Source organism: Stegodyphus dumicola, chromosome 5, assembly GCF_044657685.1.
Source record: "Stegodyphus dumicola isolate Sdum_Otavi_A_Nest chromosome 5, ASM4465768v1".
NCBI classification, from domain to species: domain Eukaryota; kingdom Metazoa; phylum Arthropoda; class Arachnida; order Araneae; family Eresidae; genus Stegodyphus; species Stegodyphus dumicola.
The window spans coordinates 171298536-171323590 of record NC_140772.1 but is presented as its reverse complement, the minus strand read 5'-3'; the positions used below and the strand labels follow the sequence as shown (position 1 = coordinate 171323590).

Genomic DNA, 25055 nt, shown 5'->3' with positions numbered 1-25055 from the left:
TGGCATGACAATTTCAATGCAAACAAAATAATAAACCACAGCAACCTATAGATGTAAGAACTGTGTGTGTGTGATTATGGCAAAGCCTCGAGGGCTATCTGCCTAAGGAGAGGGATGTCTTCGTGGAGGACTTTCTAAGGGAAACTGGCTTGTACACACATTACACATGGGGAAAACCACAAAAACGCCTATCCAGCCAGCCCATTCGTGGGATTCGAACCTCGGACTGAACTACCACTATTCAGCGACTTTACCGCTCGGCCGCTGGTGGGCACAGAGTCATAGCTAGGCTTTTGCGCCCAAGGACAACTGAAGATTTCGCGCCCCCTACTGCTTGCCAAGGATGGAAAACATTTAATTCTAAAATGTCGTAACATCGGTTTAGCACCCCTTGGATTCTGTGCCCGGGGATAGATGTCCCCCCTTTCCCCCCTCTAGCTACGCCCCTGGGTGGGCAACAGATGTAAGAATAAATAAGCTTGTAATCTTGAATAGCTATCAAATGAATATTATATGTCGACTTTAGTATTTAAAAGAAATTTTACAAACTTGTAACAGATTATTAATTCCTCCCTGCCTTCCATATCTCGCAATGCACAAAGAAAGTAAAAATTAAAAATTCCTCAAAGGTTTTATTTCTGAATTTGCAAGCAGATATGAGAAACCGTAGCACTAGCCTTACCAGTGGTAGACAGTTATTTAATTAGAAGAGGACTGTTCATAATATATCACTAAATCATATACAAACATTCTTTAATATTAATTTAGAATTTAAATAACAAAAATCAGTGATTTGTTTGAATTCTAAATTAATACTTGATTGGTGTGTTTAAGTTAATTATGCTTTAATATTATTAAAAAATAAAACACATCCTTATATACCTTTTGAACTTTCTGCAAATAAGATGGAAATTCTTTAAAGATGCTCGGAACAACACCCTTTTTAAGCGTTACAAGGTGGCTAGCGTATCTTTTATTGAAATCCTCTTCTTTAAAATGTTCAGAACAGAGAAATGCATTTGCAGAAGGATTCCAATCTTTACGCCGTATTGCCTGAATCCATGCTTCTCTTAATGTTGGATCTTTAGGAATTCTGAAAAAGAAAAATCCATATATTGAAGAAGTATAAAAATAAATGTTTTAAAACAATCTAAAATCCAATTTTTAGTATAGTACATGATAGATTAGTATAGTACATGATGCAATACAGAAATGGCATATAAAATTACCAAATAATTTTAGTGCATCAATAAATTAAAATTTTTGATTAATTAATGCAAAGCATACACAGCTATTTGCTTATGAGACAGATGCCTTTGTGGAAGGCCCTTTTTATGGTACGTGATTCATATTCATGCAGTATGTGAGATGTTGAGTTTTAAATCTTGGCGTAAGTACAACAATTATCACTGAGCCAATGGTGAGCAATAGTAGCTTTAGGAGGGGTGAAATATAGCCCCACGACAAAAAATCATTCGAACAGCAATCTTTGGTGAAACATTCTAAATACAGTAAAGCAAACCATGTTGGTGAGTATCATAAATTCAATCATGATCTAAAACCTGTAAGAGGGAAAAAATTTTCAACATTCTGAAAATTAAGATAGTCAAATTCTTAAAGATTGATTCTTTTGAAATATTGATAATTTTACAAAATGTTTAATGCTAACTTCTCACAAAATTCAACATAATTTAAACTTAACATCTCACATAGTATATGAATATGAATCAGTTACTCTAAGAAGGCCTACAAACTACAAACGCATCTGTCTCCTAAGCAAATAGCAGTGTATGTGCATTAATTACTCAACAATTTTTAATTAACATTTCTGTCAGGATGGAGATGTACTAAAGGGAACCCGAAGAGAGTGGTTCTTTTATATGGTACATAAAAATATTTATGGTACACAAGTGCAAGAACCAGTTATAATTATTGTACTATACCCTCAGTTATTTTGGTCATATGCAGACAAAGTACTGTTTCCACTTAACTATGATTTATTTATAGGTTTCAAATAATAATTTAATATTATAAAATCATACAAACTATATTTTAAAGTTCTAGGAAAACCGATTTATTATGAAATGTATGAACAAGGTTACATTCTTTTTTGTTATTTATTTCAAAAATTGGATTTTTTAAAATAAATAATTTAGAAATTATGAGCAAATTAACTATAACTCATATTTATATTTCGGTCATGTAAGGCAACTATAGCCACATAGCTTCCCCGCATTAAATTACTGGATTCTGTAAAAGTACTAATATATAAAAAAAGGTAAAAGTTAGAAGCATAAATTTATTACCAAATAACATACTTTGAATTTTGTCAGAAAAATGCATATATAAATGCTTAATCATTACTAGCGGGAAGTTATAATGCTTCTATATATGACTGTTTGCATATAGGTGCAGAGAAAAACATAACATTCATTTTACAGTATAAAGGTAATTAAAGAGCATTGCTCATATCCTGATAATCATTAGAATTGATACAATTATCAGCACTTGCAGCCGTTTCCTTGGATATGTTTTAAACATGCACAGCAAATTTTTATCTAACTTTGAGCAAAGTATAATTAAATAAATGATAGTATATATGTTAAAAGAATATTTACCTGTGAAATGTAATACCGGATCCTGCTATTCTTCTATTTGTACAGCCGAAAGCAACGCAGGAATTTACCATTCTGGCAGGAATAAAAATTGCTTCTCGGAACAATATTGCAGCCGTCTACAAGATGATAGAAAATGTAGAAATAAAATGAAATGGCGGGAAGAAGTGAAGGAAAAAGTGCGCAAAGAATCCACGGTCTTTAATTTACGAAACTGGGTGTGGCTAGGTTCTGCCTCATTGGCTGAAGAGCTCGTCAATCTTTCTAAAGCCACGACTACTAAGGGCATGCTTTCCCCCCTTTTTGGCTTCACTTGGACTGCGCGCAGGGCATCTCCATGTATTCTAACCTCCTTGGTTGAGCGATTTGTTGTTGACTTTGTCATATAACTTAACTTGCATTAACAGCATGGATTAGAACAACATTTAGTAAGATTCTTCTTCAGTTTTAGCATATGTAATCTTAAAATGCAATAGGTTATGGGTTTTATGCATGCTACATGCACAAAAATGATAGTAGACTTTTATTTTTTAAGCACAAGTTTTTATAATGTTAATCGCGCGCGCTGGGTCCAGTGGACCCGCCCGATTAAAGAAACCGTTCTGGAAATGCCCCTATTTTCCCCAAGTGGTTATAATTCAGTGTAGTCTCCTCCAAGGCCATCCTCTTTATATTTCCGAAGTTTTTTTGCCAGAAATTTTATTCGAAGTTTTGTTTTAACCAGATCGGGTCTTTCAGACCCAGCATGCCTATTCACATTGCTGTAAGGTAGTTCATTTGTGGTAGCACAAAAACTGCAAAAATGTCGTGTAATTTATCCTATAAGGAAGAAATGTTACGTTTGCAAAAATTATTTGATGTATCAACTGTTGAAGACTCCACTGAAGAAACTGATGATGAAATTTATAATGAATTTTTTAGTTCTCATGACCCTGATTCAGAAATCAAGATGCATTTTGAAAAAGAAAATGAGAATGACATTTATTGCTTTATTGGAAAAGACAAAAAACCCAATGGTAAAAAGAAAGTCTAAAGCTGATGTTAAAACTCCTGCTCATAATATTATTAAATTGCCTGGAAGCATCAGTAAGGCAAAATATGTATAGACTCCAAATGAATCGTGGTAACTTTTACTAAGTGAACAAATGTTCTGAAAGTTGTCAGTTACACAAATATTTATATTGCATCTATTTCTGACAGCTTTCAAAGAGAGAAAGATGCTCATAACGCAACTCTAACTGAAATTCGCATTTGTATAGGTCTTTTATATATTTTTGTGACATAAGTCATCTCATGTAAATGTGCGGGATTTGCTGGCAATAGACGGAACCGGCTTGGAAATTTTCCACAAAACTATGTCCTACAAATGTTTTCTTTTTTTATAAAGATGTTTGCATTTTGATGACATAGAAATTCGCGTCGTCAAGAACGAATCAGATAAACTTGCACCTATAAGAGTTTTTTGAAGATTTTGTGAATAATTGCCACAAATATTACACTGTCAGTGAGTTCATAACAATTAATGAAAACCTTTGAAGCCTTACGAGGAAAATGTTCTCTCAAGCAGTGTATTCCTGATAAACCTGAATAATAATTCCTGAATAACCTGAATAATAAATGAATTCCTAATAAATTCTATATTAATATAATACATTTTCTATTCCTTTAAAAAATTATTTCATAGAAATTGGAATTAAAATTATAAGTTTTATAGTTTGCATATTTTTTAAGTTTGATCATAAAATTTTGGCATAAATGTAACAGTTTTTTCTTCAAAAAACAGGAGCCAGGTCTTTTGGACCCAGGGCGCGCGCTCGCGTAACCCAAAAGAGCGTACGCACTCCCGGGTTAAGAGAATAGCGTTAACCCTAACCAAGCGATCGGGAAGAATGGCAAAGTTTTTTCTTCTCATTATTCAAGTCCTGAAATCAGATTTTGTTTAAAGAAAGCCCTAAAGGGAAGTATTTGATTGAAGTGGACTAAATATTCAAGTGTTTATCGTTTTTTTCATTAAAGGTAAAGAACGGTACAGAAACGCTAAGAGTAAATAATGGAGGTAGGAAAGTTTCAGTTGAAGCCATTGAGTGGAGAATTGGATTGGCTGATATGGAAGTATAGAATCAAGTTCGTTTTAAACTACTATAACAACTCCTTGGAAGTTGTTGAAGGAAAAATAGTTAAACCAGATCAGCCACTTGAAGGAGCTGTTGAAGAAATACTCAGATGATCTTTCATGATATAAAATGGCCAACACTTGTGCCATGATGATACTGACAAACTCTATGACAGAAGAAACCATGCAGAAAATTATGAGGTTTGATACTGCTAGAGAGGTATGGCTAGAACTTCATAAACTTTTTGAAGCAACATCTGACAATCAGTTATATAATATTTGTCTACAATTTTTCCAGTGTAAGTGGACAATGAATGATAGTATGGTTGCCTATCTATCAAAGCTGAAGAATCTTTGAAATGAATAAAATTTAGGTCTTCAAAGAAAGCAAGAAACCCAACTGCCTCAGATGTTATTAATTAGCAAACCTACCTCAAGAGTACCATTCTTTTAAGTCAAGTTGGCTGCTTCTTAATGAAGAAAAAAGAACAATTGATGAGTTAACTACTCAATTATGCCCTCAAGAAACAGAATATAAAGAAGAAAAATCAAAAGGGTATGTCCAAAATCAAGATGCATTACAGCTAAAGCAAGCAAAATAAAAAGAAATTTCAAAGGTAAAAAAGCAGATAGGAAAATGCAACTATTGCCACCAGAGTGGACATTGGATTAAATTTTGTCGAAAATGGATAGAAGATGGAAGACCACTGAAACCCAGTCAAAATGATAAAGTCTCAAGAAAAGATGAATGTTATAGCAAATATGTCCTTATTAGCTCTAGACGAAGAAGCTTTCTCATCTGAAAAGAGTTGTTATGACTGGTTTGCGGATAATGGTGCTTCAAAGTACATTACCAATAATGGTGATTACTTCACAGAATTTGAAAAATTTGAAACACCACATGGAATTACTGCTGCGAATGGCAAAATACTACCAGCTGTAGGTAAAGGAACTTTCAAGCTTATGACAACGATAAAAGGAGAAAAACAATTCAAAGAACTTAAAGAATTTTGGTTTGTTCCAGGTATTAGTAAGAACTTATTCTCCGTACTGGCTGCTCAAGATAAAAACAAAAGTAGTAGATTTGAATCAACTACAGAAGAATGTTGGTTGAAAATCAACAATGAAGTTGTACAAGAAGCATAAGTGGTTGTCTGTATAAAATTCATATGGAAGTATTTGTTCCGAATAACCCATTAGAGGTCAACATAGCTGTCACAAGTGATTCAACTCTGCAGTTATACCATGAGCGCTGGGGTTACCAGGACAAACGTCATATTAAGAATGTCCTTGAAGAACAGATAGGTATATCAGGGTTAAACTAGACAGTCAGCTATGTGAACCCTGTATACATGGGAAAACACATCGTCTAAAATTTGGCAACAGAGAGAAGAAAACAAAGCCCGGAGAACTTATCTCAACGGATGTTTGCAGACCGTTTGACGAATCCTTCAAGAGGTATCATTATTTTGTACTCTTCAAGGATCATTTCACCAACTTTAGGTATGTGTTTTTCCTTCGCCATAAATCAGAAGTTGCAGAAGCAGTTGAAAATATGCTACCACATGCAAAAAATGTAGGACATACTATCAAAAAGTTGTTAAGCGACAATGGTGGTGAGTTTGATAATGAAAATGTTAGGCTTATTTTAAGACAAAATGGAATTCTTCAAAGATTAACTGCCCTCTATACCCCACAGCAAAATGGTGGGAATAAGCAAGAAAACAGAACCTTGGTAGAAATGGCAAGAACTTTGAAGAATTCTAATTCTGAAGTTAATTTTCCCTCATCATCATGGGCTGAATTTATTAGTACATCTGTCTATATTTTAAACAGAACAGGGAAAAGTTCATTATCGAATATAAGTCTTACGAATTTTGGATGGGACAAAAACTTAGAATAAGACATATGTGTATAGTTGGATCCACTTGTTTTGCTTACATACCAGATCAGAGATGCAGAAAAATGGATAAGAAAGCCGTAAAGGGCTACCTACTAGGATATGATGGAAATGAACGATATCGCATCTGGATATAAGACACCAGTACTGTTATCTTCTCACGAGAGGTAGTATTTCAAGAAAAAACTCTGAAAGATTGCAAAGATCCAGTAGAAATACCTCTGCCTGAACCTAAAATACAGTTACCTGAAGCTGAAAATGAGGGGAAGCAAGATTCAGAAGATCAAACAAGTTCTGAAAGTGAAAATAAAGATGAAAAAGAATCACCTGCTATGAACTTAAGAAAGCGCAGTGCAATAAAAAGGCCTAAATCTTTTGAAGATTATGTGATGGCATCTGATTTTTTTTATGTGTGGTGTGTATGAACCACAGTCATACACAGATGCCATTAATTGTAAAGAAACAGGATTTGTGGAAAAAGGCCATGGATTTTGAAATTAGCTCCTTGAAGGAAAATGACACCTGGACATTAGAAACTCTTCCAGATGAATCAAAAGCTCTTCCTTGCAAATGGGTCTTCCGAACCAAGAAAAATCCAGATTACACCATGGATAAGCACAAAGCAAGACTTGAGATTAAAGGCCTCAATCAGAGACAAGGTATTGATTATAACCAGACCTTCAGTCCAGTCACAAAGCTAGGAACTGTGCGTTCACTCATAAGCATTGCAGCTAGTGAGAGTATGCATCTTATGCAATTTGATGTTTCGACTGCCTTCTTGTACGGTGATCTAGAGGGACCCATCTATATGAATCAGCCTGAAGGATATAGCGATGGTACCGATAAAGTATGCAGACTCAAGAAAAGCTTGTATGGGCTAAAACAAGCTCCTTGATGCTGGCATAAATGTTTCAGAAAATTCCTGATGGACCTTGGGTTTAAGGTCAGTGAAGCAGACCCCTGTCTATTCATTTGAGAAGAAAACGCTAAGAAGCTACTCATAGCACTCTACATGGATGATGGACTGATCGCTGCTACTGATGAAGAAGATTCCAGGAACTTTATAGACTAGTTGAAGTTAAAGTTTAAAATCACCATCAACCCAGCTTCATATTTCTTAGGACTAGAAATACAGCATCTTGAAGATGGAAGTATTAAGATAGGGCAAGAAGCATATGCCACAAAGATCCTCATCCAAGGTTTGGCATGAGTGACTGCAGACCAGTTCATACACCCATTTTGAAAGATAAAGTAGCTTACACAGAAGAAGTTAATGAAATAGATACCCCTTACCGTGAAGCTGTGGGAGCATTGATGTATTTGATGATGGGGATAAGATCTGACTTGGCATACTCTAATAGTGTTTTGTTATGTAAATTAGAAAATCCCTCTAAAGAAGACTGGATCAAGGTTAAGCGTGTATTTAGATACATTGCAAACTCCAAGCAAAAATGCATCATTTATAAATCAGGCTATAAACCAGAAATTTCAGAATGTTTTAGTGATGCTGACTTTGTTGGATGTATTCAAACAGGCAGATCAACCAGTGAAGTAATATGTTTGTATGCAGGTGGAACAATATCTTGGTTGAGCCAATGCCAAGGCCATGGTTGCAACATCAACTACAGAAGCTGAGATAGTTGCAGCAAATGAAGCTGCAAAAGAGGTCATTTGGCTGAACAGACTGATTACTGCTGTTTCTTTCCTTGAAATAGGTGCCAACCATCTATGTAGACAACAGTGCTGCAGTAAGACTTGCTCAGAACCCTGAGTTTCATTGCAGGACCAAGCACATAAGCCTGAAAAATTTTTTCATATGTGAGAAAGTTCTGGAAGGTAAAATCCATATGCAGCAGATTTCAACAAAAGTGCAAGTTGCAGATTTGTTGACCAAGCCCTTGCACAAACCAAGACTCTTAATGCTATGTGAAAACATTGGACTAGTATAGTCAAAAGTCGTTAATTCGGACACCCATAATCCGGACGTCAAAGCTAAAAACTTTCTGCGCATGCGCCGCGTTGACACAGGCGCATAGGCATTTACACGTGCGCGTAAGACTCTTACGACTGCGCATTTGCGTGTGCGCAAGCGCAGAATATGTTTTCACGTGCGAGTTTTATGTATAACGAACGGTATAATCTAAAATTATCTAATTATCTATTTCAGTTAATGTTGATGATTGCATTGTTCCTTAATCTTCGAATTGGATCCGGCTTATGATTTTTTGCAGACTGTAAGAGCAATTTTATAAAAGTAAACTTGAACTTTCGATTATGTCAAATAGAATTTCCGAATCTGGAGCTCGCAAAGGATCGTACAAAATGAAAGTATGTTTCGATGTTCATCACACAAAAAGTGGAATTGCTGCAAAAAATGGATAAAGACATGGAGAATGTGACAGAGAGGTTAGTGAAAACGAAAAAATTTCGATTGACAAGTTAGTCGATATTCTCGGCACAGCAATTAACGGGACTTGAACAGCGGAACTTTGTAACTGAACAAAAAATTATGTCTGTTTATAGAATTAAAGAGAATGTATTATCACATAAAGAAACGAAGCAACTTAAACAACTGACATTGAAAGAAATGTTTAATAAAGTAAACAAATAAATATTAAGCTTTTTTTTGTAAATTTTGATACCCTTTAGATCATAATTGTTTTATATTTCATAAATTACGGTTTCATATTTTTAATTTTAGAATTTCTGCATGCCATCTTACGTGATTTAAACTGATGATCTATAATCCGGAAAAATCGATAAACCGGAATCGCCGAAGTCCCGACGAGTTCGGATTAACGACTTTTGACTGTAATATTTGTGTCAATCATTGCTTGATTTAATTTCAAACAAGAAGTCAATCTTTTCAAATGTCTTACAGATGGCATCTTGACCAAATTACTTGCAAGAACTGCTTCGTAACATGATGTAGATTTCCTATATAAAGAGTATGCAAATGCCGTCAGATAACTGCTGTATCTTTTTCCTCTGCTAGATTTTTCGAACAGTTTCATTTGCTCTAGAATAAACTGGCCATCATTATATTCCTGTACATCATCCTCTTTCTGTATTAAAGCTCTCCAGTATTTAACAGCTGTCTCAAAATTATTTTCAGGAATATCATTATTATTTGTCAAATTTTCAACAAAAGTTAAAATGTTCTGAACTTCACTCCACAGTGTGATCTTTGGCACTTCATTCAATATGTGCTTTACTTTATCCAAATAAACAGGCTTATTATTATAAAATAATTCAGCATTTATTTCTTTATCTATTTTTAAGCACTTTTGAATGAATGGAGCTGGACAAAAACATAAAAATAAAACAAAAAGTTCACCAGAATTTTTATAGACAACGAATTTTGTATTTTTCTTCAGAATTTCTCTGATTTTTATATCAGCATATGTTAGCAATTTATCAAATCCATTAATTTTGTCATTTTCTGTGAAACGTGTGAATATTCCTCTTTTTCCATTCTACTTCTCCTGACTGCTGGCGGCTTTTCGGTCATATACATTAGACAGCCGTTAAATATGCATGGATATGCACCATCTTTTAGCATTGGCCGTTTTCTTGGAATTCTTGAAATCACTCCATTTTTATCCGTGTATACATCCTCACGTACAATCATATCTTCGCGAAAATGTTTTTCACAAACAACACTTCGTTTAGATGGTGTGAAATTCGCACGAGGAATCTTACAGCCCCAAAGCTGCTTGTTTGCTTCATCCATTGGAAATTTGTACACACTCACGTAATTTTCAGTTCCAGCATAATTTGAATTAGGTACACAACAATGGTCAGGCATGAACGGAAAGCATGAGTCATCTCTGACTTGTTCAACGAGTGTCACGGCCTTCTCCCTCTCGAAGGTCACGGCCAGATCCAATTAGAAGATTAAGGAGCAATGCAATCTGCAACATTAACTGAAATAGATAATTAGATAATTTTAGCCTAGCTTGTATCGTCCATTATACATTAAATGCGCATGCGTAAATGCTACACATGTGCAGAAAGGTTGTAGCTTTGAGGTCCGGATTATAGATCATTCCGGATTGTGGACGTCCGGATTAAAGACTTTGTACTGTATACTTTTTATGGAAGATTTTTCACAAGACTGCAAGAATTTGCCAGCCACCTCAAGAACTTTTACAAATTTATATTTTAGTGACTTTCAAATTAGAGATTAAATTTAATTTACAGAAACATATTTTGTTTTAGTATTTCTAAATTACTTCTTGAAGCTATTCATTTGTTTCCTCATTGAAATTATAGGCAGATAGCCCTCATGTGCTTTGCCATAATTGAATAATCCAGTCCAATCCTCATTGAAATTGTGAGTATTCTACAAAATTTCTCTTCCTGTGCTAACACATTAATGCATTTTACTCAAAAGTCTTCTCTGTCACCAAGCTTTTTTCTCCTTGAAGAGGGAAAACTTCTTCAAGCTGTCCGCAATTTCTTTGCAGTATCCGCATTGATGTAAATTGCACAGTCACTTTCCAGAACTAAAACAAAGAATTTCCCAATTTGTAAATAGTACTGCAACTAACTGTGTATCCCCTTTTGCTGCCTACACTTGCTAGCTGAAAGATGGCTCTTGCTTGACTGCTTCTATTCATTGTTAAAAATATAATACAGCATAATCAAAATTGCGGGGTGCAGACTGTAGATTGTCCCCATATGTGCCATGCCATAGAGTAACCAACAAGTAATAAAGATATGTTCAGATTATCAAGTGATTTTGTAATTCTTCAAAAACGTTCCTACTGTCTTCTATCGCATAATCAACATTTCAGTGATTTTCTAACTTCAGTCCACTCATGACTACAGAATAATTGGTGTGTTTGCTACTGAGGCTCTTATCGAATATCAAATAACATCTACATAATCTGCAACGAAATAATCCTCAACAAATAATCTGCAACGAATCATAAATAATCTGCAACGAAATACATTATCATCACCCCACACACAATTACAATTATATATTTTTTTTAAACATGAATTTATATATACTCTAGAAAATATGATTTAATTTATGCATCTAAAGTTAAATAGTATTTTCCATTTGTCACATTTAATTTGTTTATAGTTAACAATGCTGATAAAGGTACCGTAATTTCCGGAAGAAAGGCCGCATCAGCGTAAACGCCGCACTTGAGAAAAATGGCGGGAAAAAAATTAAAATTACACAGAAACGCCGCAATAGATTAAATTGCGCGTGACATCGTCGTGGGCTGTATAGATGCAACCTAAGTCCTGATATATGACATACCAGTTAAGAAAAATGCATGAAATGAAACCATAACTCAAAAATAAATTAAAGGTAAGAAATGTATAGCTTCCTTGCCGTTTAGAGACATTTTCAAAAATTTTTCGCTCCCTAATTAAAAACTATCCAACAAGTACTTGTACCCTAACTGATGGGATCTGTATTTGGCAGAATGCCAAGAAAAATCCATTTATGCTGAAGGAGAAATACGTCAGAGTTCATTATTGCGAGGCAGGTGGAGTCGTGTCCGCCTTTGAAAAAAATTGCAGAAAAGGAAAGGGGTGGAAAGAGGATGGGTCCTGGAAGATTCATCGAATGGCAGAGGAGAGAGACTATTCAAACTGATGAGAATGTTGATTTGAAAGGGGGAAGAATGTTATTGTTCTGAGATCTCGTTTAGGGTGAATAAGGCATGTAGGTCCGTTCAAGGGAAAGAACGTAAACAAAATAACGTTAGCAAAAAGCAACTGAGTGGTCTTTTGTGTGGGAACAGCACCAACCTATGCACAATGACAAGGCCATCCAAACTATGTACAATGACCATCATAGGAAATATTTTATTTTTAGTGCACCTAAACGCCGCATGGGTAGAAACGCCGCACCCGCTGAAAATTTAAGTTTTAAACACGTAAACGCCGCGGCGTTTCTTCCGGAAATTACAGTAATCTACAGTAATTGTTGTTGACATTGATTTTTTTAAGCTTAAAAAGCATTTAGGATAAATATTAGTGGTTTAAATTATTTCGTAATTATTAAAGATGAATAAACCATCATTGCGTGAATGTGAATTCTTGGATGATAATTTCATTAAAATATGCTTTTTCAAATTGTGTTAAAATTGTTAATTTTATCAGTGGTGTAGTTATTATAAGATTTTTTCATTTTGTATTTCAATTTTGAAAATTTCTTTCTTAATTAGCTTGGTATCTTATCTTTCCATTTAATAAACATATAAATAGCAAATCTAAATTTGATTTAGGTTTTAATAATGGCCTGGTTTAAACTAGTATTAATGTTATCCATACCTTTTTCAATGCTAATTTTGAATGTAAGACATAATTTAACTGAAAATTTCATTCTTCTTCTTACTTTTAATTCTTTTATAGTATCTAAATTCCCTGTAATAACATACTTATAATGCTTTTGACAAATTTATGAAAATGTTTTTTGAAAAACACAAATGCTAAATTTAATAAATTTGTCAACAGTCATCTTAAGCACATTGTATTGAAAAATGAGTTGGTCAGGATTAAGATGATTGTTGTTAGATTATTAGTTAAGCTACGAAGGGCTAAATTTGTTAGAATTACAAAGTGTCTGCCTCTTTGTTGCCTCGTTTCTCTTTCCTTTCTTTTTCTTCTTTTATTTTTGCAAATTTCACTATGGAAAATTACAGAAACGACTAATTTTTTTCACATGGGTCTGTAAAAATAAATTTTTCTGGAGAGCTGAATTTAATTGAATTGGTTGAAAAATATCAATTTAAAAGATTCATATTACATATCTCAATGCATATTGTGTCATTTCATAAAAGTTTCTGCATTTATTTGCAATACTGAAATTATAAAGAAATGAAATTAGTATTTTCTGCATGTTCTAAATGCATACAGTTTTTTAGAACAGTAAAAATACTGAAGATTCAAAGGAGACAACAAAAATTATTGAGAAAGAAATAGAATACTTAAAGCTAAAGAACGTTCTTTTTCAAAGGAATATATTTGTTTAAGATATTGTGTTTAATAGTAATGCATCTTACATACTTCTGTTTTATTATTGGAATGATATCACAAAACCAAAATCAGTTGTATAGATAATTGAATTTGACTTTTCACTTCCCATTTACTGAATAGTTCCTTATTTTTTTTTTTTTTTTTCATTGATTGATCTTGAAAAATCCTTAATTTCCATGTACATAAATTTGTATAAACTCTGCAAAGTTTCATTACTTGAGTTAAACTAGCCTCATCAGTTGATAAATTACAGTGAAGCTTGTCACATCTCTAAGAATGTACCTACTTTAGCTACTAACATTAATTTTAATTTGATTTTCGTTAGAGTTTTCAAAATTTTTATAGCTTGGAGTTTCATATTTTGTTATTCTTTTTCTCAGATTCTTTTATTTTCATTAATTCTTTTTTGCGATGCGTATTGATTTCTTTTATGTATTTAATTGCTTGCTTTTCCTGACTAGGGCCCAAAAATGAAAAGGAGGTTTCCTTCTGAATAATAGAGACCTGTATCAATCTTATTCACATCAATGTAATTTTATTAAAAATCTACAACAGTATAAGGCTTGGCTTATTTTTGACATTGTCGAACCTCCCCAGTTAGATTGAGAAAAATACCAAAATATGTGAGTAAAATATAGTAGTTGCTTTGGCATATGGAACAGAACTACAGGTATGTTTACAAAAAGAAAAATTAAGAGTTTGTATAATTTCTGTTTTTATTTTGATGTTTTAAGAGATGAATCCCTCATTTTGGTAAAAGCGTAATGAAGTTTTCTATAATATTGCTGGTATCAATCCTGTGGCACACAATGTCAGAACCATTGGTTAAAATAGTGCTGTTATAGTTTTGTGGTATATGTTATTTGTGTAACATTTGAGTTTTTCCGGGGGGGGGGAAGTGTTATGACATTTATGTAATTGTAAGTAAAGAAATATTTTGTTGTAACTTTTAATTTATATTAAATATATATTTTAATTATAGAAAAGTAAAAACTGAATATAAAGCTAAATACAAGCCCTTTACATCGTATGTGTATGTGGATGGGCAGTGGAAGAAGACATCAAGGCTTTTAAAAGTATGCAGTGATTTTTTTTAATGTCCATATGTAATTAAATTTAATATTGATTTATATGCCATTCATGGAATGATTTTTATTTTATTTTCAACATTTTGATACAAAACTAAAAAATTTTTTCCTGAAATGATATACTATTTTCCCCATAGTTTGATTCTGTACGTCGAATTATGGCTAAATATCAAATTAAAAAAAATCATTTATTTATGTTGAAATCTACATTATGTTGAAATTTGGCACTAGTTTTCAGTTCGACACCAAAAGTAAATGTACTAGTCTGTGAACATATACTAGTCTGTGTTCTTTATTTAGTTATGTAAACTCTTAAGAACTGCTTTATTAGTTGTTGGTTGGAAAATAAAATTTGATGGTAAAAAACAAAAATAATTAGTAAACTTCTAATTTGCACTAATTTTGAATTAAAAAAAAATTCTCTAAATGACCACATGATAAATTTTTGGCATATTAATTTTGAATTTTAATTTGAATCCATAAGTTAAAAATATTTAAGATGTTAAAGAAATATTTAAAAGATTTTTTAGAAAACAAATTCCTTTAGAATTTTAGCAGTGGTGTAGCTATATAGATAGGGCTGGATTAGGCAATGCCTAAGAACCCACTGTTTTTTAATTTTTCAATATTCAAGAAGTAATAATAAATTTATTGACGAATCCATATTTGATGTTTTATGTGTACAGATTTAATTTAAAATTTTGTGAATAAATTCTGTTATTTATTATAGAAGAATTTATATCATTTGTCTGAGTGTATAATAATTAGAAATAAAATTGAATGCCACAGTAGCTTATCTTGTTTGTTGTTAGTTTCAGTGCTGTGGAATGAATTCTTTTGTTTACAGGTTTGGCCTTTCTGTAGTGTTTCTATAGTAGCATTGTCATCAAATACGCATATGCAATCTAACAAACACTAGCCTGTTTTGTTTGTGTTAATCATTTTGTATTTATTTTTACTATGTTATTTTTTATGTTCACGCATAAGAAGGTAATAAAGCATAGCAAAATTATTGCTATCACAAACCAAATAGGCTAGTTACGGTTAGATTATGCATCTGCATTCAGTGAAAAGAGTGACCAGAACAGTTAAGTGCCCATGTACTTTATGTACTATTATTACATGTGTGCTTTATTTAGTTATGCAAACTCTTTAAGAACTGCTTTATTAGTTGTTGGTAGAAAAATAAAATTTGAAGGTAAGGGGAAAAAAAAAAAGAATTATAACACTTAAACAATATAGCTACTCAAAATATATTAGAAAAATGGTAGTTAAAATAATGAAGGAAAAAGCAAAGGAGTCTGAAATTAGACAACTTAGTTACTAAGATATCATGCCCAGAAAAAGATTCTTCAGTAAATATTAATCTCTTCCAGTAAGGTTGAGCAGCCTGAACAAAAAAACTATAGTAGCAGCTGAAGTTGCCTGAGGTAGTAATGCTGACAATAAACATTATAAGGTATTTCTTCCTCCTTTAGCCTTTTCGTGGTGTAGTGGTCAGCACATTCAGCACATATTCGAGAGGTCTGTTGTTCGAGTCCTAGCAGGGCATTGCTCATTTTTCATCTCTCTTGCCTTTGAAAAAATACCTAATGTCTCTACAGTGGCACACAAACTAGAAAAGGTGGTGAATGATGATTCTCCACAATTAAGATTTGGCGATTCTGTCCCCTAATCCCCAGTAACCCTTAAAAGGGGGAATATATAAGGTATTTCTCCCACCTTCTTAGCATACCTTTGTGGTGTAATGGCCAGCACACTTGGCGCATGTTCGAGAGGTCCGAGTCCAGGTGAGGGCATTGCTCATTTTTCTTGTCTCCTGCTTTGTAATAAACTAATATCTCTACAAAAAATGTATGTGCTTATCAGCAGATATAGGCAGTTATGCAGGTTCAAATATTATTAATGATATGAGGATATTTCTAATGAATTGTGATGAAAATGAAAAAAAAAAAAGTATGGGTCTATTTCCAAAAGATATTAAAAAAAATACGGATTTTCAAGTGTCATATTATACACTCATGATGAAATATGAACAAATACTGCAACATTAATTATGTTATTGGAAATTACTGGATGCTTCATATTGCAAACCTTGTTGGTTTTTTTTTTAACTCTGATGATAGCTGCCGTTTAGGTATTAGAGATTGAAAACATTTTATGGTATGAATTAAAACCCGCAGTTCTTCCAAATTACATGTGGAAGCAAGCACCAGGTATGAAACTTGGCAAAAAAATATTTTACCCTTGATATAGATTTCGAAAAACAAATTTGATACGAAGCAAATTCTTGGAAATTGTTTTTGTAGCAGCTATTTAACATTAGATTTAGGCTGTCAAAAAATGCATTAGCATTTCATGGGCATGGTGAGGATATAAATACTAGTTATGATGGGAATTTTTTATTGCAAGTTAAATTATTAAGTAAATATGACAATGTTGACAAACAAGTTTTTGAAATGCTAGTAAGAAATGTGTGATATTTGAGATCTACCATATGAAATGAATTAATTCAATGTGCTGGTCATATTTTGGAACAAATTTTGGGGAACCAGATAAATGCTTCTTCCTTTTATTCCTGATTTTTAAACTCTACTGAAGATATATCAAAAACGGTTCAAATGAGTGTTGTTTTAAGACATATTCATAATGCAAGAGATGATAATTCAGAATCCTTAAGTTTTATAATTAAAAATACATTTCTCAGATTTTATGCAGTAAAAGATGATTCTTCCAAAGGACTGCAAGAACTCATGCTGTTTCTTAAACAAAAATGAAATTTCAATTAAAAAGTGTTATGAACCAAGAATATGATGGCACTTACGTTATGAGTTCTGACTTTTGGCCTCCAGCAGAAAGATATAAAAACTGTTCAGCCAAATGCAGAATATGTACAATGCTCATCTCACAACTTAAATTTCATCAGGAATGATGTTGTAAGTGGGTTTAAAGAAATTACATCATTTTCTGATATATTACAAAATATATATTTATCCTATGGGAAATGTATAAACCATTGGAATTGTTAATAACCCTTATCGCTGCATCTTTTAAGACTGACTCGCTGTTCAAGTAGGATCATCTCAATAAATGTTGTGAAATTACATTATGGTGACATTGTGGAGGTTTTAACTGAAATTCACCTTAAATGCAACAAAAAAGAGGAACAAGAAAAAGTGCTGTAGATTAAAAAAAAGTAATAAAATAATTATTTTTTGTATATTTATGTATAAAGAATTAAATGCAATAAACTATGTTTAAAAAATATTACAGAAAACTAATGTACATCTAAATAAAGCTATGCAATATAAACACTTGCGCAGATAAAAAGAGCTTTATTTTTTATCTTGTAAACCATTTTTAAATAACTATTAACTAACCATACCACAATGTCTGAAACTTGTTCTTAGCAGAATAAGATGAGTGTACAGTGGTATATTCAAAATTTTAGACATGAATGGTTAGAAAATTTGAATTAAAAGATGAATTTAATGAAAAAGGTGTATTTTGCAATATTTGCTGTGAAGTGAAATTAAAGAATACTAATAAATTGATGTTACATACAAAAATATTGTTAAACATAAGTAAAGTGCAAATATAGCTAAGACAATTTCAACATCAGATATGTTCTTCACAAAAAATAAATCCCCAGAAAAAGAAGAAATAGCAAATGCAGAGTTAACAATTGCTGCATTCATTTCTGAATATAAAATTCCGTTTACACTATGTGCTCATCCTATAGAAGCATATAAAAAGTACAAGGTAACCAGAGTCGTAGCTAGGGTCTTCAGCGCCCAGGGACAACTGAAGATTTTGCGCCTTCTACTGCTTGCCAAGGATAGAAAACATTTAATTCTAAAATGTCATAACGTCAGTTTGGTGCCCCTTGGAATCTGCGCCCGAGGACGGATGCCCCCCCTTACCCCCCTCTAGCTACGCCCCTGAAGGTAACCAAAAAAGATCTTTCCATTTTGGACAGTCGAAAAGAAAAAGTCATAAAGCAAATAATAATGACCGCTAATCCTCAAAGTAATCACAATCGGCATCCAATGCCTTTTGCCAACGAGTGACTGGCTGTGCGATGCCATCATGGTAAAACTCAGAATGATATAAAGAAGTCCGTGAAGGTCTTTTCGAGGTCTGGCCAGTTGTTGAAGTATTTCCCATGAAGATAGTTGTTCAGGGAATGGAACAGGTGGTAGTTTGTTGGCGCGAGGTCTGAGGAGTATGGTGGATTGGGTAGCGTCGCTCATCCCAGTCGCTGGATGGTGTCCCTGGCCACCCGAGCCACATGTGGCCTCGTATTGTCATGGAGGAGGAGTGCACTCTTCTGACTCATAATGCTGGCACTTTATGCATCAGTGCCTGATGTACACATTCCAACTACTGCGAGTATATGCTTGCTGTGATGGTTTGGCCCACTGGCAGGAGCTCATAATGCACCACTTGGCGACTTGTCCACCAGATACAGAGCATGTTCTTTCGTGGGTCGAGAGAAGATCTTGAAGTATGAGGCACAGGGGGCCTGTGGTGACAACCAATTTCTGGAATGCCCGGGTGTGTCATACTGGACTCACTTTTCATAGCTGGTGAGTACTCGATCAAATATGGATGCACTGCTGTTCTGAGTAAGCAGTGACAAAGAGGCAAGGACACACACACTTATTTGCATCGGACAGTGAATGAGGTACCTACCTGCTCAGCTTGTATGCCTTTCCTATGTAGTGCAAATGGAGTCTGATAAATTCATCAGATACCTGGAAGTCTGCAATGAGCTCACCACATGTTTGGCTACTGTCACTCTCTATGGCTGGTCTCAGGGCCTGATCATCCAGCGCTTGTGGCCGACCACTGCATTGTGCATCACTAAAGAGACATATCCTCTGACCTGAACTTCTGGATCTATTGCCTAGCAATTCTTTTGTTAACAACATCATCCTCAAAGGCCTGGCAAATTTGACGACTTGATTCTGTTGCTGACAGGCCCACCTTAAAATCATACAGCAAAGAACCCCAAATGAGCGCCTTTGATGCATCCATTTCAATCAGTCACTGTGTGAGTTATGTTTGAAGTACCGATACAGCACACTATATATATACTTTTGGTCAATGTCCGGACTCCCATCCTAATCTCTTCATCACCAGGTTTGGTAATTATTTTTATCTTGGGGTTCACTTATCCAATAACGTATCAGAAACGGCAAGAACGTTTTTGGTTACCTTGTATTTCATGATATTAGTGATGCAAAACAAGTACTGTGATTGAGAAACACATTCAGATGAAGTGGATTAAAGTATCTTGCCTTATACAAGATGGCATAGTCTGACATAAAACATTTCCAACATTACAGAAACAAATTTCTATGATAATAGATGAAAGTATATATGTATCTGTATTACAAGTATGTACAGTTGATGTTAGATATTTTAAATTTCAAAAACTTGACGTTGTAGATGTGTTACTTGACATTGTTAGTGTCAAAAATGATACTTTGAAAGGGCATTTGTCAAGTTGTAGAGGATCTTTTCATGGGGAAAAAAAGAAAAAAGTAATCTTTTTGGCTTTGGGATAAATAATTGTGCCACTATGGTATGTACTAAGAGTGAGTACATTGCAAAAAAAGATGTACTATTAGCATTTAACATTGGATGTGTCTTTCTTTCGCATTATGTACTAATCGTCTCTCAAGATACTACCATCTAGAAATATCAGATTTTAACGAATGTTTCCCACCACTGCAAATATCATCTGCACAAACAGTTTGTGTTGGCTTGTTTAATAATATTTTGTCAAATGATTTTTTACATTTGAAAGAAAGAGACTTACTTTAGAACACTTTGTTGTGAAATTTGTAAAAATATAGCATTATCAATAAGTACAAGGTGTCTGAAATGGAACAAAAAGACTATAACATTAAAGAAGCAGAGTGCTCTGGCTGGCCTATTGATGTTCATGAGGTCCATCTGCGAGAACTTGTAAAAGAAGATCAGTATGCAACCACCTGAGATCTTGCTAAGGAGTTAGACATTAGTGCCATGTCCATTAGTTGCATTATGCATCGCATAATCTGTAAGTACGACACTGACGTGCAAGTTCAGACATAGAGTACTGCATGAGCTGACTCAAGCAGATAAGGACTGACATGTTCGGGCCTGCAACTAATCTGCTTGAATATCAGTGCAAGGACAAAATTTTAGACCAGATTATCACTTGTCATGAAAAGTGAATTTTCTTCAACAACAGAGGTCAAAAAGGGGATTAGTCTGCACACAGTGAGCTCGTCGGCAGTATCACAAACTGCAATTTGACTAACAAAAAGATTATACTTTGTATCAGGTGGAATTGCCATGTTGTTATCCACAAAGAATATCCAGAAAAAGGTAAGACCTTCAACAGTAAGGTGCACAGTGAGATGCTAGTCTGTGTTGATGCTGTTATAAAGGTAAAACGTCGAACTGAGTTCAGTTACAAAAAGGTAATGTTCCCTCAAGATAATGAAAGACCACATGTATACATTTTCACTGTCTGGACTCCGTATGAGCTTGAATGGGATCTTTTGCCACAACCACCCTATAGCCCCAGCATTGCTCCTTCAGACTTGTACCTTTTTTCACACCTGGAGCTACATCTTGCTGGTACTATCTTCCATTCTGCACAGGATGTCCGAAATGAAGTTGATCTGTTTTTGGACTCATGGCCACCAAGTTTCTGTGGCGAAGGCTTTGAAAAACTACTAAAATGTTGACTGAATATCATAGATTTGGGTGGTGTAACTGCACTAAATAAAATAAAACTTGGGTGGTGTAACTGCTTTCATGTTTTTTTCCCCCCTAACTTTATTAAGAACGTTTTTGGTGGAAAACTTTCGTTACAAGTGTGGAAGCATTTGTCTTATTCTAGAAAGAAAAGGATATTTAATTCTAATGAAATCTTCTTAAAAAAGATTGACATTGGCTATTCCATGGTTTGGTTTAATAGATTGTGGCAAAGCATGTTAGGGCTGTGTGCCTAAGGAGAGTAATACTTAAGAGAAACTAGCTCTTATCCTCATTACACATACAAAAAACCATGAAAATGCCCATGCAGTGAGCTATTCACCTGGAATTGAACCCAGGTCAAACTACAAGTGTTCAGTGATATTACTGCTCTGTCATTAGTGGGCATCTCATGACTATGTAATGGGATGCATTAATTCTTTATTTTCAGTATCGATCAAAAATGAACATAATGGTTGATAGAGGTCATATTTACCAAAGGAATTAAGTACATGTTGCTGTTTTTTGGGTAGTTACTGGAAAAAATAAGCTAGCTGAATACTGAATTTCAGTTACAGGATTTCAGACTGCACATCAGTGGTTTCAATCAAATATAAAAATATTTTTTGGTTTTTCATAAAAGATGAAGTCATTACATCATGTGAATGGTTCAAATTGATTCACGCAATGCAATAAGTTATACACATCTGAATAAAATACATTTGGAAGGCTGTTGTAAGTTGTTGAAGGGTCTTAATAAATTCAACAACAAGTTTAAAGATGGTTGTTTGAAACTTCTTGTTGAACTTAGTATGCAAATTTAAAAGAGATTTCCTCTAAATGATGATGGAAGTATTGCCAGTTTTAGTGTTTGTGACCCACTAGTGATACATGATCATGCCATATTGTTTCACATTCAGTTTTACGTGTAGTAAGGCAGTTTTCTTACTTTGTTTCTGAAGACAAATTGGTGTCCGCCGATAAAATCGCGGACGAAAACGTCGCGGAGAAAACAACGCAAGGCGAAAACATCATGCTACAAAACATCGTTGTAGAAAACGTTGCAGTTCTAAAACATCGTGGTACAAAATATCGTCGTCGAAAATAAAGCGGTTCAAAAACTTCGCAGTTTAAAAATATCGCGGTAAAAAATAAAGTATCCACAAATCATTGCAGGACGATAACATCGCAGACCTGCTTTTTTTCAGGCTTTAATAATTGTAAATGGATATTTCCATAATGGTTTGTAAGCGCGAGATGGAAAGAAAGATAATTTTTACTTTCATATTTTTTATTAACTAATAAATTTTTGTTGAAAAAAGTAAGAAGGAAACTTAATATTTAAGAATAAACTGAAGCAGATCAAGAAATAATTTTCATTATAAGAGTATTAGATTGACAAAAGGGAAGAAAATAATCTCATAATTAGCAATTTTTTATAAATAAGGTCATGCAGTTACGTAGCTTCCTTTTTCTAAAGTTTTTTAGATTGTACTTTTAATGAAAAATTACCAGTAAAAACTTTATAAAAAATGATTTATTAATGACCTTTGTTAGTTAACTATGTCGGTTTAAAATTCTATTAAGTGCTATAAGTTGCCTTAATTTTCTATGCTTAAATTCCCTTCTAATTTTTTCAGCAAAAATTTATTAATTTAAAAATATGAAAGTAAAGATAATCCTTCTTTCCATCTTGCGCTCACAGATCATTATGAAAATATCCATTTACAATTATTAAAGCCTGAGAAAGCCTGTCTGAGACATTATCGACATACGATGATTTCTACATACTTTATTTTTTACCACGATATTTTCGACGACGATGAAACTGCGAAATTTTTGAACCGCTTTATTTTGGATGATGATATTTTGTTTCACGATGTTTTAGAACTGCAACGTTTTGTATCATGACGTTTTCGCCTTGCGTTGTTTTCTCCGCAACGTTTTCATCCGCGATGTTTTTGGCTGTAACTAGACAAATTAGATATAGATAATGAATGAAGATCATTTCATATAAATTAAGATTTAGACATCCTCTACAAAAAGAAAACTAAGTTTTGTTATGTGATACATAATATGAAAGATGGCCTTTATAATTCTCAGAATGTATTTTCATTTACCTTTATGACCAGTAAGACTATTTTACTTTTCTCTTCGGCTAAGGTAGAAGTAATCTTCTCTCAAGCAAGCCATATAAAGATAAAAGTAACAGAACTTCACTGAAACTGGGAACTGTGAAAGACAAACTAATAGCAAATTATGCAATACATAGATCCAACTTTGTACGAAAACATAAATTAAACTTGGTAAAAGTAGTCACATAAGGAACTTCTCATAAAAGATAAGAAGAATGTCTGGGAAAAAATGCAAGGATTTTAAAAAACTTGAGTGGAGGTGTAAAAATTTAAAAAAGGTGAATCAGAGGCCGATGATAATTAAGTAGAGACTTTATTAAATGATGGAATTTCATGCACATGGAACAGCACGATTCTACATATCACACCATGACCAAGAACTACTACAACTGTTGCCAGATCAACCTAAGCAGAAGTATAAAACAGTTACGGTTAAAATACATGACATCAAATCAGGAATGGGGAATATGTGTGATTATTCTCAACACCCTCCCTTAATCACATATTATTTTACATTTATCTCTTAAATAGCATAATCTTGGTTTAGGCAAGTATTTTGTAAACAAATCAGCTAACTGATTTTTACTAGAAACATATACAATATTTATATCATACAATTTTACAATATCCCTAATATACTTTAATTTAATGTCCAAATGTTTTAGTCTAGCACAATTACTTTCATTTAATACTGTTTTAATTACAGACTGATTATCCTCATAAACTGAAACTTTAATGTTGTCGACTCTTAAAATTTCTTTAGATACATTATAAAATACAGTTAGGTCTTGAATAGCTTTTGCTAAAGCCAAAATTTCTGCCTCAGTAGAGGACAGAACAATAGATGTTTGCTTTTTAACAGACCAAGTTACAGGACAATCATTAAAGAAAATAATGTACCCTAAAATAGATTTTCTATCATTTGTATCTGACCCCCCAATCAGCATCAACATAAACATTTAACATAATATCAACACTATTAGATTTACAAAATAATAATTTCAGTTCAGATGTCCCTTTTAAATATCGAAGAATTTGCTTCAGACTAGCCCAAGCACGGTTAGTGGGTTGTTCTTGTATCTGACTCAGACAGTTCACAGAAAACAGAATATCAGGACGAGTTGTCATAGATAGGTACAGCAAAGCACCTACAAGTTCACAATAAGGGCCATGAAATCTTTCACCATTCACAAAATTTGATGAAGTTGACTTAGGCACTAGAGGAGTATCAGGTGGCTTACAATCTAACATTTTAAATCTATTTAACAATTTTTCAACATAAGACTTTTGGCTTAAAGTAAGTTTGTTCTGTGAATATTCAAAACTTATTCCTAGAAATTCATTTGCAACTTCAGCCTTGGACATCTCAAATTCATTTCTAAGTAGTTCAATCACAATTCTTACCTCTGAATCATTAGAACCAGCAATTAACAAGTCATCCAC

General features: G+C 33.6%; 1 protein-coding gene across 2 annotated transcripts in view; it reads left to right on the top strand.

The window, feature by feature from the left end:
- Positions 1–25055, top strand: part of LOC118179363 (uncharacterized) — a 350178-nt gene that overhangs the window by 243160 nt on the left and 81963 nt on the right. For both annotated transcript variants that reach the window (XM_085817376.1, XM_085817377.1), the window contains one exon: positions 14616–14709. In XM_085817376.1, coding sequence (XP_085673502.1) covers positions 14616–14709 — 94 coding nt within the window. The remainder of the gene's footprint in view (positions 1–14615; positions 14710–25055) is intronic.